Source organism: Podarcis erhardii, assembly GCF_964252035.2.
Source record: "Podarcis erhardii genome assembly, chromosome: 2".
In the NCBI taxonomy this organism is placed as follows: Eukaryota; Metazoa; Chordata; class Lepidosauria; order Squamata; family Lacertidae; genus Podarcis; species Podarcis erhardii.
In genome coordinates this window covers 114460122-114476745 of record NC_138498.1, presented here as the reverse complement: position 1 = coordinate 114476745, position 16624 = coordinate 114460122, and the positions used below count along the sequence as shown (strand labels likewise).

Sequence of the window (16624 nt, the reverse complement as noted above, 5' to 3'; positions counted from 1 at the left end):
GTGTCCTTCAGCTCTCTATATTGGACAAACAGGCCAGACCTTACGCCAAAGAATAAACGGACATAAATCGGACATCAGGAATCACAAGACAGAGAAACCAGTAGGAGAACATTTCAATCTCCCAGGACATTCTATACAAGATCTCAAAGTAGCTGTTTTACTACAAAGGAATTTCAGAAATAGACTGGAAAGAGAAGCTGCTGAATTACAACTTATCACCAAACTCAAAACAATGGAGAAACCTGGTCTGAACAAAGACCTTGGATTCTTATCTCATTATACATGACAAAGCCATTTTTCACCTTTTCACCCCTTGCTTTTTCCTGTAAGACCTATTGCAGTCGTTAAGAGTCGTCAACAGGCTCATCACAGCTATCTGCCAATCACCCATTCCCACCACCCTTCTGAGTAATACCCCTCCCCACCTTCTCACTATATAGAAGGGTCTGGAAACTTCTGTTTCAGTGTATCTGAAGAAGTGTGCATGCACACGAAAGCTCATACCAAGAACTGACTTAGTTGGTCTTTAAGGTGCTACTGGAAGGAATTTGTTATGTTTTATTGTGTTTTTAATATTCTGTTGGAAGCCACCCAGAGTGGCCCAGCCAGATTGGCGGGGTATAAGTAATAAATTTACTATTATTATTATTATTGTTGTTGTTATTACAATGGTACCTCGGGTTACATATGCTTCAGGTTACAGACTCCGCTCACCCAGAAATAGTACCTCGGGTTAAGAACTTTACCTCAGGATGAGAACAGAAATGTGCGGCGGAGGCAGGAGGCCCCATTAGCTAAAGTGGTGCTTCAGGTTAAGAACAGTTTCAGGTTAAGAACGGACCTCTGGAACAAATTAAGTATTTAACCCGAGGTACCACTGTATTACAATTCTCAATGTCTCTGACCACTGATCCTGCTAGCTAGGGATGATGGGAGTTGTGCTCCAAAAACAGCGGGAAACCCAAGTTTGGGAAATCCTTCCTTATACAATAGGATACAGTCAAGCCACACAAAAGGCAGAGGCGCCTATAGTCACACACCTGCATCTCTCAGGTATTAAGGCCTGCAGCTGAGCGGAAGAGCATCTGCTTTGCATGCAGAAGGTCGCAGGCTCGATCCCCACCATCTCCCTGCCTGAAATGTCAGAAAGCTGCTGCCAGCCAGTGTAGGCAACACTGAGCTAAATGGGCTTCCTACGCCCTTATCTCTCCATTCAGATAAGCCAGAGTTCAAGGGCACATTCCAGCAAAGCAAAAGTGCTCAAAGAAGAAGCACAAAGCGGCGCTCATCTTGCTTTCAGGCCAAGGGAGCCACCATTTGTCCACAGACAGCTTTTAGGGCCATGTGGCCAGCCGTTTACCTTCCCGCAGCAGCGGTACCTATTTATCTACTTGCACTGGTGTGCTTTCGAACTGCTAGGTTGGCAGGAGCTGGGACAGAGCAACGGGAGCTCACCCTGTCGCGCAGATTTGAACCGCCGACCTTCCGATCGGCAAGCCCAAGAGGTTCAGTGGTTTAAACCACAGCGCCACCCGCCCTATGAGAGACAAGCCCCGCCTTGCTTGGCATTACCTTGCTGTCGGAATCAGCATGGCCGTCGACAGAGTAGCTGTCGTAGAAGAGGCTGAAGTCATCCCCCACCTCGGTCTCCCATTCCTGACTCCTCTCTTCCTGCGAGGCTGTGGCCGGAGCAGTCATCTCTTCCGTCACAGTGATCTGGGAAGGAAGAAATGTTTATGCGCTGGTGCTAATAGTTAGTCACTCGTTAACCGTAGTGCTCAGAGCAGCTTATGCACGGCAAAAGCTCAGGAATACCAAATAAAAGCAACAGTTTAAAAGATACCGCGGGTTACAAATCAGCAAGTTAAAAATGGCAGCGTAAAACAATGCCAAACTAAAAGGCCAGGACAAATTATAGAGGCCCTCCCCTACGAGCCCTTAGGCACCAAAAATAAAAAATAAAAAATCTCCAAACAAAACACAGACAATGGCCAGAAAAACCTTTCAGGAAGGGAATTCCAAAGACTGGTTTCACATCTGTAATATATATTTAAAGCACGATTGTGCCATTTTAAACAGTCATGGCTTCCCCACAAAAATCATGAGAACTGTAGTTTCTTAAGGGTGCTGACTTCTTAGGGCGCTCTCTACTCCCTTCACAGAGCTACGTTTCCCAGAGTTCCCTGGGAAGAGGGCTTGATTGCTAAACGACTCTGGGAGGGAACTGCAGGGTCTTCTCAGTGTGGGCCTCTGGCTGAAAAAGTATCAAATCAATCGACTACGGGTGTGATCCTATGTACACAACAACTTGGGAGCAAGTCTCATTCAATTCAATGGGACTTTCGAGTAGTCATGCATAGGATTGCCCCACAGATCCACCACAAATGGTCAGATTGACCAGCTAAGATTTCTCTATTCTATTGATAGAGAGCCCTGATCAGAACCTGACATAATCTGAATGTTTGTTTTTTACAATGTATAAACCTTTGAAGAAAAGCAAAGAAGGGGGAAAGAGTCATACCTCAGTTGTGGCTCTGGGACTTGACCGCTGAAGAGAGAGGGGCATCCTCTTGTGCAGGGCATCAGCCATATAATCATATTTTCTACGCTTGCAAGGTTCCTCTTTGGAAGCAAAAGCAGAGGAAATGGAAATATAATTCTGACAGACTCCAGAAGCTTAGAATTACAATATCATCATCACCATTCTGGGCACCACAGTTCAAGAAGGACACTGACAAACTGGAACGTGTCCAGAGGAGGGCAACCAAAATGGTCAAAGGCTTGGAAACGATGCCTTATGAGGAACGGCTAAGGGAGCTGGGCATGTTTAGCCTGGAGAAGAGGAGGTTAAGGGGTGATATGATAGCCATGTTCAAATATATAAAAGGATGTCACATAGAGGAGGGAGAAAGGTTGTTTTCTGCTGCTCCAGAGAAGCGGACACGGAGCAATGGTTCCAAACTACAAGAAAGAAGATTCCACCTAAACATTAGGAAGAACTTCCTGACAGTAAGAGCTGTTCGACAGTGGAATTTGCTGCCAAGGAGTGTGGTGGAGTCTCCTTCTTTGGAGGTCTTTAAGCAGAGGCTTGACAACCATATGTCAGGAGTGCTCTGATGGTGTTTCCTGCTTGGCAGGGGGTGGGACTCGATGGCCCTTGTGGTCTCTTCCAACTCTATGATTCTATGATTCTATGATTCATTAGTTAATATTAGTTCCTTTATCTTGCTCAGGGCGACGGAAAGTGCCTTATAACCCAAAACCCCCACACAGATTAAAGGTAAAGGGACCCCTGAGCCTTAGGTCCAGTCGTGACCGACTCTGGGGTTGCGGCGCTCATCTCGCTTTATTGGCCGAGGGAGCCGGCGTACAGCTTCTGGGTCATGTGGTCAGCATGACTAAGCCGCTTCTGGCGAACCAGAGCAGTGCACGGAAACACCGTTTACCTTCCCGCCAGAGCGGTACCTATTTATCTACTTTGACTTTGAGGTGCTTTCAAACTGCTAGGTTGGGAGGAGCAGGGACCGAGCAACGGGAGCTCACCCCGTCGCGGGGATTCGAACCGCCGACCTTCCGATTGGCAAGTCCTAGGCTCTGTGGTTTAACCCACAGCGCCACCTGTGTCCCTTCCCACATAGATTAAGGTTGTCATATTTCCAACAGTGAAAATCCGGACAAAAGTTGTTGAGCTGCCATACGTCCAGACGTTCCTGGACATATGGCAACCCTACACATAGAGACATTAAAACGACAAATACATTTCAATCATCCTTCCCACTTCTAAAAGGCCACAGATAGTTAAAGGCCAAAGGCCTGGTTACAGAGGAAAGGCCTGGCACCTAAAGCTATATAACAATGGCGCCAGACAAGCCTCCCTAGGAAGAGCATTCCACAAGCAGGGAGCCACCACAGAAAAGGCCCCTTCTTGTGTTGCCGCCCTCCAGAACTTGCAGTCGAAAGTATCTGGAGAGCACCAGAAAAATGTTGATTGACCATTGTCAAGCCATACCTGGTTCTTCAATGCTCCTGAGGTCATCGGAGACTCGGAAATGGAGCATCTCAGAGACTCGCTTTTCGGGGACCTTCGGAAAGAAAAGTTACACCCGAGAATAGGTTTTTTAATCTTTCTGCATTCGGCAGCTTCACACAGGGTAGATTGGTATGTACTGGGCAATTGAAGAGAACAATGTTATTGGGTGGCCCAATGTAAATGTGACTTGAATGACACTGTGGGCTGTATTCAACTAACTTTTACTTTTTATGGACCATATAACCCTGTTCCTAAAGGATCTTCACTGGGTCCCAGTATGTTTCCGAGCACAGTTCAAAGTGCTGGTGCTGACCTTCAAAGCCCTAAACGGCCTCAGTCCAGTATACCTGAAGGAGCGTCTCCACCCCCATCGTTCTGCCCGGACACTGAGAACCAGCTCCAAGGGCCTTCTGCGGTTCCCTCACTGCGAGAAGCGAGGTTACAGGGAACCAGGCAGGGGGCCTTCTCGGTAGTGGCACCCTCCCTGTGGAACACCCTCCCTTCAGATGTCAAGGAAATAAATGTCTGAAATCTTATTGTGTTTTACTTTGTTGGGAGCTGCCCGGATTGGCTGAGGTAACCCAGTCACATGGGCAGCATATTAATGATGATGACAACAATGATAACATCCAGTAATTTCAGTAGGTCTGCTCTGAGTAAGAGTCACTTTAGTAAAAAAAAAGTAAAGGTAAAGGACTCCCGGATGGTTAAGTCCAGTCAAAGGTGACTATGTACTTGCGGCGCTTATCTCGCTTTCAGGTCAAGGGAGCCGGCGTTTGTCCTCAGACAGCTTTCTGGGTCATGTGGCCAGCATGACTAAACTGCCTCTGAGACAATGGGACACCGTGACAGAAACCAGAGCGCATGTAAACGCCATTTACCTTTCCACCATAGCGGGACCTATTTATCTACTTGTGCTGGTGCGCTTCTGAACTGCTAGGTTGGCAGGAGCTGGGACAGAAGCTCATTCCGTCACGGGGATTCAAACCGCCGCCCAAGAGGCTCAGTGATTTAGACCCAAGCGCCACCCATGTCACTTTAGTACAACCCAATAATAACTTAATGTAGGACAACAGACCAAACACTAGAGACAGCATTCCATCATTAATAAGACACAGTACTTTTCCACTGCAAACATTTCAGCCCATCAGCTGCAAGTGACTTATGCTGTTGTCGGCAGTATACGCCTCTGAATGCCACTGGCTGGGAATCACAAATGAGGAGAGCGCTGCTGTACCTGGTTGGCTGCAGTGAAGACTGGATGGGCCTTTGCCCCGGTCCAGCCAGGTTGCTCATATGTCAACAAAACAATATTTATTCTTATTTATTACATTTCTATACCACCTTTTTCTTCCAAGGTGCTCGAGGTGGTTCTCCTGCCCATTTCACCCTCACAACAACCCTGTGAGGGAGGTTAGGCAACAGGCCCCAAGATCACCCAGCGAGCTTCATGGGTGAGCAGGGATTCGAACCCTTCTCTCCCAGTCTCTAGTCCAGCACTCTTAAGCACTGTGCATGTGGTCTTGTGAATCAGCCCTCAAGCTGGACCAACATTTGTATCACTCTTTATTATTATTATTAAAAGGTAAAGGTAAAGGTACCCCTGCCCGTACGGGCCAGTCTTGTCCGACTCTAGGGTTGTGCGCTCATCTCACTTAGGAGGCCGGGAGCCAGCGCTGTCCGAAGACACTTCCGAGTCACGTGGCCAGCGTGACGAAGCTGCAGCTGGCAAGCCAGCACCAGCGCAGCACACGGAAACGCCGTTTACCTTCCCGCCGGAGTGGTACCTATTTATCTACTTGCACTTTGACGTGCTTTCGAACTGCTAGGTTGGCAGGAGCAGGGACCGAGCAACGGGAGCTCACCCCGTCGCGGGGATTCGAACCGCCGACCTTCTGATTGGCAAGTCCTAGGCTCTGTGGTTTAACCCACAGCACCACCCACATCCCTTGGAACCCGAGGTGCCACTGTATAAAAACCAGAATAAGCCATAATCCTAAAAAACGCATCTCCAATACATGTAAACGGGGTATATTACCCTGGTCAAATTGGTGAAAATGTACAAAACAGGAAACAAAACTTGTTGGAAATGTAAAAATAAAGATGGGGACCTTTATCGTATGTGGTGGGTATGTGAGAAAATGAAAAGATTTTGGAACCTGATATATGATGAATTAAAGAAACTTTTTAGATATACCTTCCAAAAAAACCCAGAGGCATTCCTTTTAGGGATAATAGCGGATGAAATAAAAAAAGAATACCTTAAGTTATTTCAATATGCAATGGTGGCAGCTAGGGTCCTTGTAGCACACAAATGGAAGTCATCAGAGATTCCAACAGTTATGGAATGGCAGGCAAAACTTTTTGAATATACTGAATTAGCAAAAATGACAAATAAAATTCGACACCAAAAAGGGTCAAAGTTCACAGAAGAATGGAGTAAATTTGTAACATATATAGAATTGAACTGTAGAAGTTTAAGAACTACAGCAGGACTAGGATAATTACTTGTGACGTGTGTAGAAAAGCAAAAGAAACTGTAAGAGGAGATGTATATTATGAAAACCGCAACTGGGATGGAAGGAAGTCGAGGCGCGATTTAGCGAAACGTAAATAAGTTGACATTAAGAATGAATGTCAAGATTGTTTTATTTTGTTTTTTGGAAAATGACAATAAAAAGTATATATATAAAAAAAGGAAGGACAGATCCTGAAGCTGAGGCTCCAATACTTTGGCCACCTCATGAGAAGAGAAGACTCCCTGGAAAAGACCCTCAGGTTGGGAAAGATGGAGGGCACAAGGAGAAGGGGACGACAGAGGACGAGATGGTAGGACAGTGTTCTGGAAGCTACCAGCATGAGTTTGACCAAACTGCGGGAGGCAATGGAAGACAGGAGTGCCTGGCGTGCTCTGGTCCAGGGGGTCACGAAGAGTCAGACACGACTAAACAACAACAACAAAGCAAGAAGGTAGAGGTGCTCCCTACCTGTCCACTGTTGGGTTTGGGCATGGTTTTCCGGGCCCGGTGAACCTTTGGCTTGGCCTCTTCCACGGTCGGGGCTGGAGGCTGAGCAGGGGCCGGTGTCGGAACTGGGGCTGGGGCTTCTGCTGCGGGAGTCCCAGAATCCCCAGGAAGTCGCGACCCAGGCATACTCAGCAGACGCATGGCCAAACTTTGGATAGATGTTGGGGACTTGCTGGTTCCAGTGAGGGACATCTTTGCCCGGCTGGTCCCACCCGCTTTGCTAGGGGACGATGGGAAGGTCTTGGCGGCGTGTCCTGAAACGGAGGAAGAGAAGCGAGCGGCATTTAACCGTTTTGCTTGGTTTTATTTATTTATCTATCAGATTTATATACGCTGCAAGGTCTCAGGGCAGTTCGCAAGACAAAAACACAAGACAAAAGCACAAACACACAGTCCAAACAGGGTCCCAGCGAAAGAAAAACGGCTTATGAAGGTGATGGAATCTGCTGAGATGGCTAGACTGTGAGAATTAAAAGAACAGAATGAAGAAAAGCTTCCCGAAGAACAGAAATATTTTGTAGAACATGTTAAAACGTACGCAGGATTTGAAGTACGGCAGCAGATGAGAAGTGGTAGTTTAAATTTTTTTTAATTAACGTATAAATGGGTAAAATAGAAGCAACATAGAAGCATTTTAAGGGAGGAAAAGAAAAACACGGAACAGTGGGTGGGAAGTCAACAGAGATGAATGTTCTGATGGTTGTTTAAAAGAATTTGAAAAATTTGGAAAGCTAATTTTAAATTGTGTTTTTAAAAAATATTTAAAACAGAGTGCCTGAGACAACCCACTCAGATGGGTGGGGTACAAGTAATAAATAGTAATAATAGTAATAATAATAATAATAATAATAAATTATTATTTCTCAGAGCCCTTGGGGTTCTGAGGTCCTGAGCCATGCAAAAAGCTTTATGGGTCAAAACCAGCAGTTTAAATTGGGTCCTGCTGCCACACACCCCAGCTCCCTGCTTCCTTCCACCTCACCTGGCAGGCCTTTATTCCCTGGACTAGGGCTGGTGTTTGGGCCAGCAGAGACACCCCCCGATTCGGGCGACATCCTGCCCATTTCCTTACTGCTCCCGGTCATCTGCGCTCGTGCTCCCTCTTCACCATTCCTGCTGGAGCCCAGCGGGTTATCTCCCGCTCCCCCCAAGCTACTTTTGGGTTTCCGAGGAGACAAGGACCCCGAAGAGGGATCGGGGCCATCTCTGGACGACACCACGCCTGGAGCAGGAGACACACACATACACACACACGCTTAGCTGAGCAGCAGAGAAACTGCCTTGCATGCAGAAAGAGTCCTTGCTGCTGCCTGCCAGTGCAGACAATACTACATGCAGACAGTACTAGGTATAAGACAGCTCCATGCAATACAGTGGTACCTCGGGTTAAGTACTTAATTCGTTCCGGAGGTCTGTACTTCACCTGAAACTGTTTTTAACCTGAAGCACCACTTTAGCTAATGGGGCCTCCTGCTGCCGCCACGCCACCGGAGCCCGATTTCTGTTCTTATCCTGAAGCAAAGTTTTTAACCTGAAGCACTATTTCTGGCTTAGTGGAGTGTGTAACCTGAAGCGTATGTAACCCGAGGTACCACTGTATTCCAATGCCCTACCACCATAGCTCAGTGGCAGAGCAGCCACACTGCATGCAGATCTTTTTATTTATCTACAGTGGTACCTCGGGTTAAGTACTTAATTCGTTCCAGAGGTCTGTACTTCACCTGAAACTGTTCTTAACCTGAAACACCACTTTAGCTAATGGGGCCTCCTGCTGCTGCCGCGCCGTTGGAGCACGATTTCTGTTCTCATCCTGAAGCAAAGTTCTTAACCTGAGGTAATATTTCTGGGTTAGCGGAGTCTGTAACCTGAAGCGTATGTAACCCGAGGTACCACTGTATTCCTAAAAAATACTTGTCCACCGCATTTCGTTAAAATGTATCAGAGTGGCTGACAACCATGACAGGCACAACAAAACCACGTGGAAATTTAAAACCACAGATCTTCAGCTGACTGTTACAGAAGCTGCTCTCCTAGCTGTCCACAGAAGCTGGCAGCGTAGAAAATTTTTCAGCAAATGGATAAAGGTTAAAATAGAAGGAGACTGCTGGATTCCACCAGACCAGGCTGACGGCGCTAACAGTTGCGTTAATGTCCAGTGAGCCTCGCAATTTCGAGGGGAGGCCGACGCTGCTCCTGAATATGATCTCGGTGATCCAGCTGGGATCAGGGGGTCTCCAGGGTACCCTGAAGCAGTTCATAGCTTTGTAAATGAACACAAGGACCTTGATCCTGGCTCTGTACAGTGGTACCTCGGGTTAAGTACTTAATTCGTTCCGGAGGTCCATTCTTAACCTGAAACTGTTCTTAACAAAAACCTACCTATTTCGTCCGGTCTCACTTCCACCAGCGACGCCGCCCCTGTCACAGCCTGGGAGGAGGGGGCGAAAGCAGAGATTAAAAACTCAGGCTGAATTCCATTTTATTAGTAACCTCGAGAACTGTAGTTTGTTAAGAGCGCTGAGGGTTGTTAAGAGGCCCTTATTCTCCTCACAGAGCTACAAATCCCAGAGTTCTCTGGGAAAAGGGATTTGACTGTTAAAGCATGATGGATAGTATAATAAACAACCTAATAATAATAATAATAATAATAATAATACCTTTATTGTCAATGTACAACCTGTGTACCGATGAAATTAACCGAGCCTCCCTCCCCCCAACACAAACACTCAATCTCGTGTGCTTGTCGCACAACACACCAACCCCGAAAGTCAGTTGCACTATATTATTTTCCGTTCAGCAACCTAACAGCCCATGGATAGAAACTGTTTTTTTAGCCTGTTGGTACGACTGATTATATACTTCTACACTGGTGCCCCGCAAGACGAATGCCTCGCAAGACGAAAAACCCGCTAGACGAAAGGGTTTTCCGTTTTTCGAGGCGCTTCGCAAGACGAATTTCCCTATGGGCTTGCTTCGCAAGACGAAAACCTCTTGCGAGTCTTTTCGCTCCCCCCCCTTTTTCTAAGCAGCTAAACCGCTAATAGCCGCTTAGCCGCTAAGCCTTTAATAGCCGCTAAGCTGCTAAGCCGCTAATAGCGCTAATCCACTAAGCCGCTAATAGGGTTGCTTCGCAAGACGAAAAAACCGCAAGACGAAGAGACTCGTGGAACGAATTATTTTCGGAATTATTTTCGTCTTGCGAGGCACCACTCCTGCCCGAGAGTAGAAGATTAAAGAGGTGCTGGCCGGGGTGTGATTCATCCCTGATAATTTTTCTCGCTCTCCTAAGGCATCGATCCCTTGCGATGTCATCTAGCGGGCTCAGGGGACAGCCCATGATATCATGATAAGAGCGTGCGTTTAATTGTTTTAAACAAGGGTCCCTCCAGATTATGTACGGTTATCTGTGCTCATGATGGTTATATGTGATCTCACTTTCAATACTGTTTGTGGCTGCAAAAGTTTCAAGGCAAAGAGTTTATTTTCCCATCCGTGCATGTCCCACAGCTTCCTGCTGAAATCCTGTAACTTTGCATTCCGCAAATGTTTCGGAGTTGTTTAGCTTTTGTCCTCGTTTTGGTAGCAGTAAAGTTCACAGAGTGCCCTTTCAGGTGGCAACAATAATATAAGGGGAGCATTGCAGAGCGACTGATTAAATAAAACCATCTGTGTGGACAGTGCAGCGCAAATCCACACTGGATGTACTGTTACTATATACTGGGAAGAAAATTTCCAGTCTGGAGGTTCCCTCACTTTCTCATGAAATAGGATCTCTCTGCGAAATTAAGTCCCCAACAAAGAGAGAGAGGATTGAATCTATCCAAACTCTTCTAGTTAGAGGGCTGAGGGAGAGGGGGGCGTTTGGGGGAGGATAGTTGGAATCTGTTTGAAACAGGGGCTGAAAGCCACGAGTTGCAACGTGGGGTAGGTTGCAAATGCGGGCATAGGTCAGACGGGAAGGAAATAAGGGAGCATATGTCGATAAGGGATGGCTCAGAAGTCAAAGAAGGACGAAAGCCCGTCCTTGCGCCCCCACCCCGACGGATCCCTGCATTACTCTCCTCTCCCCCGCCCCGAAGTAATCCTTCCTCACCCTTTCCCTTCCTCGTTGCAAAAGAGAGACGGCGGCTGCTCCGAACCAGCGCGGTCGCCCCCCATCTCCCCATTGCAAATCACGACCACTCCTCCCGGGATCGGATCGAGTGGGGAAACGACGCCCCGGACCCGCCACGCCGCGCTCCGGATCAATGCAACATTTTTATTTTTTTGCTTTTTTTGCATTTCCGAATGTGAAGGAAGCCCCTCCCAGTTTGCAATGGGGAGCCAAAAAAAATAAAAAGGAGGCCACGAGTGATGGGAGGCCGGTGGCAATCGGAAAACCTTCCCGCTCTACTGATATTTAGAAATAAATATTTTTGCAAAGAAGCCCCCCCCCCCGCCCCCCGTCTCCCGTCCCGCCATCCGCGTCCCCAACCTGCGCGGGTCCCGCTCCCGCAGCCTCCATGGCCTCGCGCCGTAGCAGCAGCAGCAGCAGCAGCAGGAGAGCCGGCCCCGCACTGACGTCACGGGCGCGGGGAGAGTGAAAGGGGAGGGGGAGGGAACCCCTTAAAGGGGCAGCGCCTTCTCTCGGCTCAGCCCAGACAAAGAGGGAAGGAGGGGGCGATGGCGCGCAGATGAACCCCCTGCCTCCCTCCTCTCCATAGCTGTCAACTTACAGATTGGAAAATAAGGGATCAGCAGCCAAAATAAGGGATTCTGGCTTAGCTTATGCAGAAATCCGGCACTGATGGAGCCATGCTGATTTTGCTGCCACTGACTGTGTTTTGCAAGGGGTTGGGCTAGATGATCCTAAAGGTTTATAACTCCCACCAAAGAAGAGGGGCAGACAAAACTGATGAATATATTGCATTAATGCAGTATTGTGATGATGGAGTGGTGCCTCAGTTTATTTAGACCTAACTAACTTGCCTTCAGGAGGCGGGTGGTGCTGTGGGTTCAGAGCTTGCTGATCAGAAGGTCAGTGGTTCGAATCCCTGCGACGGGGTGAGCTCCCGTTGCTCGGCCAACCTAGCAGTTCGAAAGCACATCAAAGTGCAAGTAGATAAATAGGTACCGCTCCAGTGGGAAGGTAAACGGCGTTTCCATGCGCTGATCTGGTTTGCCAGAAGTGGCTTAGTCATGCTGGCCACATGACCCGGAAGCTGTCTGCAGACAAACACCGGCTCCCTTGACCATTAAAGCAAGATGAGCGCCGCAATCCCAGAGTCATCCGCAACCATAGATGTCAATTTACAGAAAATAAGGGACCAGCAGCTTCCTCACGACACACCCCTGAGGGGGAAAAGGGAGAGACGGAGACGCAGCAGCTCGTGCACGCTCTCTCTCGCGCAGCGGAGGACCCCGAGCCACTGCTTCCCTCCTGAGCCGGGCGAACATGAAACCCGGGAAATTTAAGGGACATCATCAATAAGGGACAGCAGCAGGACATGGCGCTGGGATAAGGGAGTTTCCCGCCAAATAAGGGACGGTTGACAGCTATGCTCCTCTCACAGGAGGGATCTGAGGGCTGTGGGCGTGGGGTTATTATTTAAAAATATTCCGAACCGGCCTTCATCATATTAGGCAAGGGATTCCCAAAGGTCATCTAGTCCAACCCCCTGTAATGCAGGGATTTTATTTTATTTTTTCCCCCCAACGTGGGGCTCGAACCCACGCTGGCCGTGAGATTAAGAGTCTCTCCCACTACCGACATCGGGTGAAGCTGAATGTTGTAAGACGATTCAAGGCAGAGGAAGAGGAAGGACTTCTTCATGCAGCACATGGTGGATCTGTGGAACTCGCTGCCACAAGAGGCAATAAAACAGAATCAGCAGCAAGGGATTGCAGAAACCCACACTGGGGCCGTGCGCTTATTAGGCTAACCCAAATGCTACTGTGCAATACTTGACAGCGCTTAGCTTGTGTGTGTTTTTCCAGTGGCTATTCTGTTGTTGGTATTGTTTTAGAGATTATAAACGCCGTACTGAGTTGTCAAGCATAGGACTTTGCTGTAATTGCGATGTTTGGCTTATTTTTCAATTGCTGCGTTGTTTGTGGTGTTATACAGATTGCAACGGGTGCAACTGATGATTTGTTCATTATTCAGTGTGGTACGCTGGTTTGACATTAACTGATAGGAAGTGCCTACAGAGGGTGGTAAATACAGCACAAGATATTATGGGCTGTCCCGTGAATCCGCTGGATGACATCGAGGGCCTCAGGAGAGTAAGGAAAATTCTCAGGGATGATTCACACCCTAGCCTGCACTTTCTTGATCTCCTGCCCTTGGGCAGAAGATATAGAACAGGGGTCAGCGAACTTTTTCAGCAGGGGGCCAGCCCACTGTCCCTCAGACCTTGTGGGGGGCCGGACTATATTTTGAAGAAAAATAATGGACAAATTCCTATGCCCCACAATTAACCCAGAGATGCTTTTTTAAATAAAAGCATACATTCTAGTCATGTAAAAACACCAGGCAGGCCCCACAAATAACCCAGAGATGCGTTTTGAATAAAAGCACACATTCTACTCATGTAAAAACACGCTGATTCCCGGACCGTCCGCGGGCTGGATTTAGAAGGCGATTGGGCCGGATCCGGCCCCCGGGCCTTAGTTTGCCTACCCATGATATAGAAGCATGATTAGTCGCACCAACAGGGTAAAGAACAGCTTCTATCCGTGGGCTGTTAGGCTGCTGAATGAAAAGATAACAACAGGGCAACTGACTTTTGGGTTTGGTGGGTGTGCGCCAGTAAACGAGGGGAATTAAGACTAAGAGAGCTGGGGGGGGGGGTGCTCGTGTAATCTCACTGTATACAAGTTGTACAAATGACAATAAAGTATTTCAATTCGATTTCAATTACAATTTTACATGATTATGTTGTGTTTGTGACGGTCTATTATGTTTTATCATGTGGTTGTTATTTACTGTTTGTAAACTGCTTTGGGATTCAACTGAAATGCAATACATCAAACCAAATCTTCATCTGGGTACATAGTGAACAACGGCGGCGGGTTTGCAGATTGTTGGTTGATGTCTAACACTGCAATCAAGCCTACTGAATTCAATGGGATCTACTCCTAGGTCAGTGGGATTAGGATTTGCATTCATTTTATATCAGCATAGGAACATAAAAGGAGCCTGCTGTATTAGGCCAATGGATCCGTTCAGCATCCTGTGAGAAACCTGTGGAACAATGAGGTGGGTTTCAGTTCTAATTTCAGCGACGGACAGCCCTTCGGATATTATTCCATTTATATCCTCAGGGTGGTATATACTGGGTTCCATTTTATCCTCACAACAACCCTGAGAGGTGGGTCAAAAGTGAGACAGCAAGTGACATGCAGTAGATACACCATACGGATTCTCCTCGTCCTAATTTGTTTAGGGTTTTATAAGCCATCGTCGGCGCCGTGAATTTGGCTCCACTCGCCTCATGCATTTAAAACACTATCATGCCTCTTTCAACAGTCATGAAGAACCCTGGGAACTGCAGTTTAAGGGGGCTGGGAGTTGTAGCTCTGTGAGGTCAACACACCTAGCAAGCTAGTTACCAAGGTTTTCCATGACGGCTAAAGAGGTATAACAGTGCTTTAAAGACTTGATGTTTTCATCCCCAAAAAAGTTTTTGAGTTTCAATTGAAATGAGGCTGTGTTTTAATGTTGTATTTTAATCTTGTTTTTAAGTTGTATTTTAATCAATTTGTTTTTATATCGGGTGTTAGCCGCCCTGAGCCCGGTCTGGGCTGGGGAGGGCGGGATATGAATAAAATGTATTATTATTATTTATTATTAAATGTATGGTGTGTGTGCAACCCAAATCATAGATTCATAGGAAGGGACCCAGGGGTCATCTAGTCCAACCCCCTGCAATGCAGGAATCTGAACTCAAAGCATCCATGACAAGTGCCCATCCAACCTCTGCTTCAAAACCTCCAAGGAAAGAGAGTCCACAATCTCCCAAGGGAGTCCATCCCATGGAAAGTTATTCTTGATGTTTAGCCAGAATCTCCTTTCTTGTAACTTGAAGCCGTTGGTTCAGGTCTTTCCTTCCACAGCAGGAGAAAACAAGCTTGTTCCCTCTTCCACATGACAGCCCTTGAGATATTTGAAGATGTCTTATCATATCTCCCCTCAGTCTCCTCTTTTCCAGGCAAAACATACCCAGCTCCTCCAACCATTCCTCACAAGGCCCTTGACCATCTTGGTTACCCTCCTCTGCACATGTTTCAGCTTGTCGACATCCTTCCTAAATTTGGGTGCCCAGAACTGGACACAGTATTCTAGGTGTGGTCTAACCAAGGCAGAATATTAATGGTACTATTATTTCTCTTCAGCTTGGCACTGCACTTCTGTCGATACAGCATTAGCTCTCTTTATTATTATTATTTTTGCTGCCACAAATTGTTAGCCTGTGCAGTTCTCTCAAGACCAGAGCGATAACACTGCATTATCAGCTAGCATTTTGCGCTAGCTGGAAGCTTTCAAACCATTCTCAAGGACAACCGCACATAAAAGTACGTTCTAGTAATCTAGTCAGGAGATTACCAGGGCATGATAGGCTGCCTTTGTTAGGTCTGCCTTACGTCCGGATTTTCCAGAATTGACGTCTGGATGAATTTTGTGAAAGGCAGCGCTTCGTCTTGAATCTTAGGCAACTGAAAAACTGTGGGTTTTGGCTTAACAACTTGGGGGGGGGGTGTTTCCTTAAAAAAGCTCAACAAGTGTCCTGACTTTTTGAAATATGGCAACCCTAGAGGAATGACTTTATCTGGTGAACCAGCTATAGCTATGAAAAAGACACTCCTCGATGCTGAAGTTGCTTGTGCCTCAGGTAACACCACTTTCAGACTACACACCTTTACTTTCTAGCGGAGGGCTAGCCCCCCATCAGGAACTGGGTGCCCAACTCCTGACTCACCAGTGAGTCAGCACCTCCATTTTGAAGGATTCAGTTATGGCCTGCTGAATCTCACCCAGCCATCAGCGCATTCAAGTACTGGTCTATGTTTTGTCAAAGCCTTGCTTGATTTCAGCAATACGGAGACAAAAGAGCTGGCGTTATCCACAGGCTGGTGGCATCCAGCTCCAAAACCTCTGATGACCTCGCCACACAGCTTCATGCAGATATTCAACAGCATGAGGGGCAAGATGGACGCTGGGTGAACCCCACAACTCAAGCACCATGGAGCTGAGCTGGCAGCAGTCCCCCCACCCATACCAGCTTCTCATACTGATCCTGCAGGTAACGGCGACACACCGTATTTTTCGCTCTATAAGACGCACCAGAACACAAGACGCACCTAGTTTTTGGAGGAGGAAAACAAGAAAAAAAATATTCTGAATCTCAGAAGCCAGAACAAGAAGAGGGATCGCTGCGCAGTGAAAGCAGCAATCCCTCTTGCTGTTCTGGCTTCTGGGATAGCTGCGCATCCTGCATTCGCTCCATAAGACGCACACACATTTCCCCCTTACTTTTTAGGAGGGAAAAGGTGAGTCTTATAGAGCAAAAGATACCAATAGTATCGG

At 47.3% G+C, this 16624-nt stretch overlaps 1 protein-coding gene across 3 annotated transcripts in view; it reads right to left on the bottom strand.

The window, feature by feature from the left end:
• The window catches only part of EHMT2 (euchromatic histone lysine methyltransferase 2), a 48922-nt gene extending 37295 nt beyond the window's left edge, over positions 1–11627 (bottom strand). For 2 of the 3 annotated variants that reach the window (XM_081852342.1, XM_081852343.1), the window contains exons 1-7: positions 11531–11627; positions 9436–9484; positions 8039–8278; positions 7018–7310; positions 4010–4082; positions 2522–2622; positions 1573–1716 (exon numbers count right to left, since the gene is read on the bottom strand). In XM_081852342.1, the coding sequence (XP_081708468.1) occupies positions 1573–1716; positions 2522–2622; positions 4010–4082; positions 7018–7310; positions 8039–8278; positions 9436–9484; positions 11531–11560 (930 nt within the window). In that variant the 5' untranslated portion in view covers positions 11561–11627. The remainder of the gene's footprint in view (positions 1–1572; positions 1717–2521; positions 2623–4009; positions 4083–7017; positions 7311–8038; positions 8279–9435; positions 9485–11530) is intronic. The other variant, XM_081852344.1, reaches the window with a different exon arrangement.
• Between the last annotated feature and the right edge of the window lie 4997 nt (positions 11628–16624).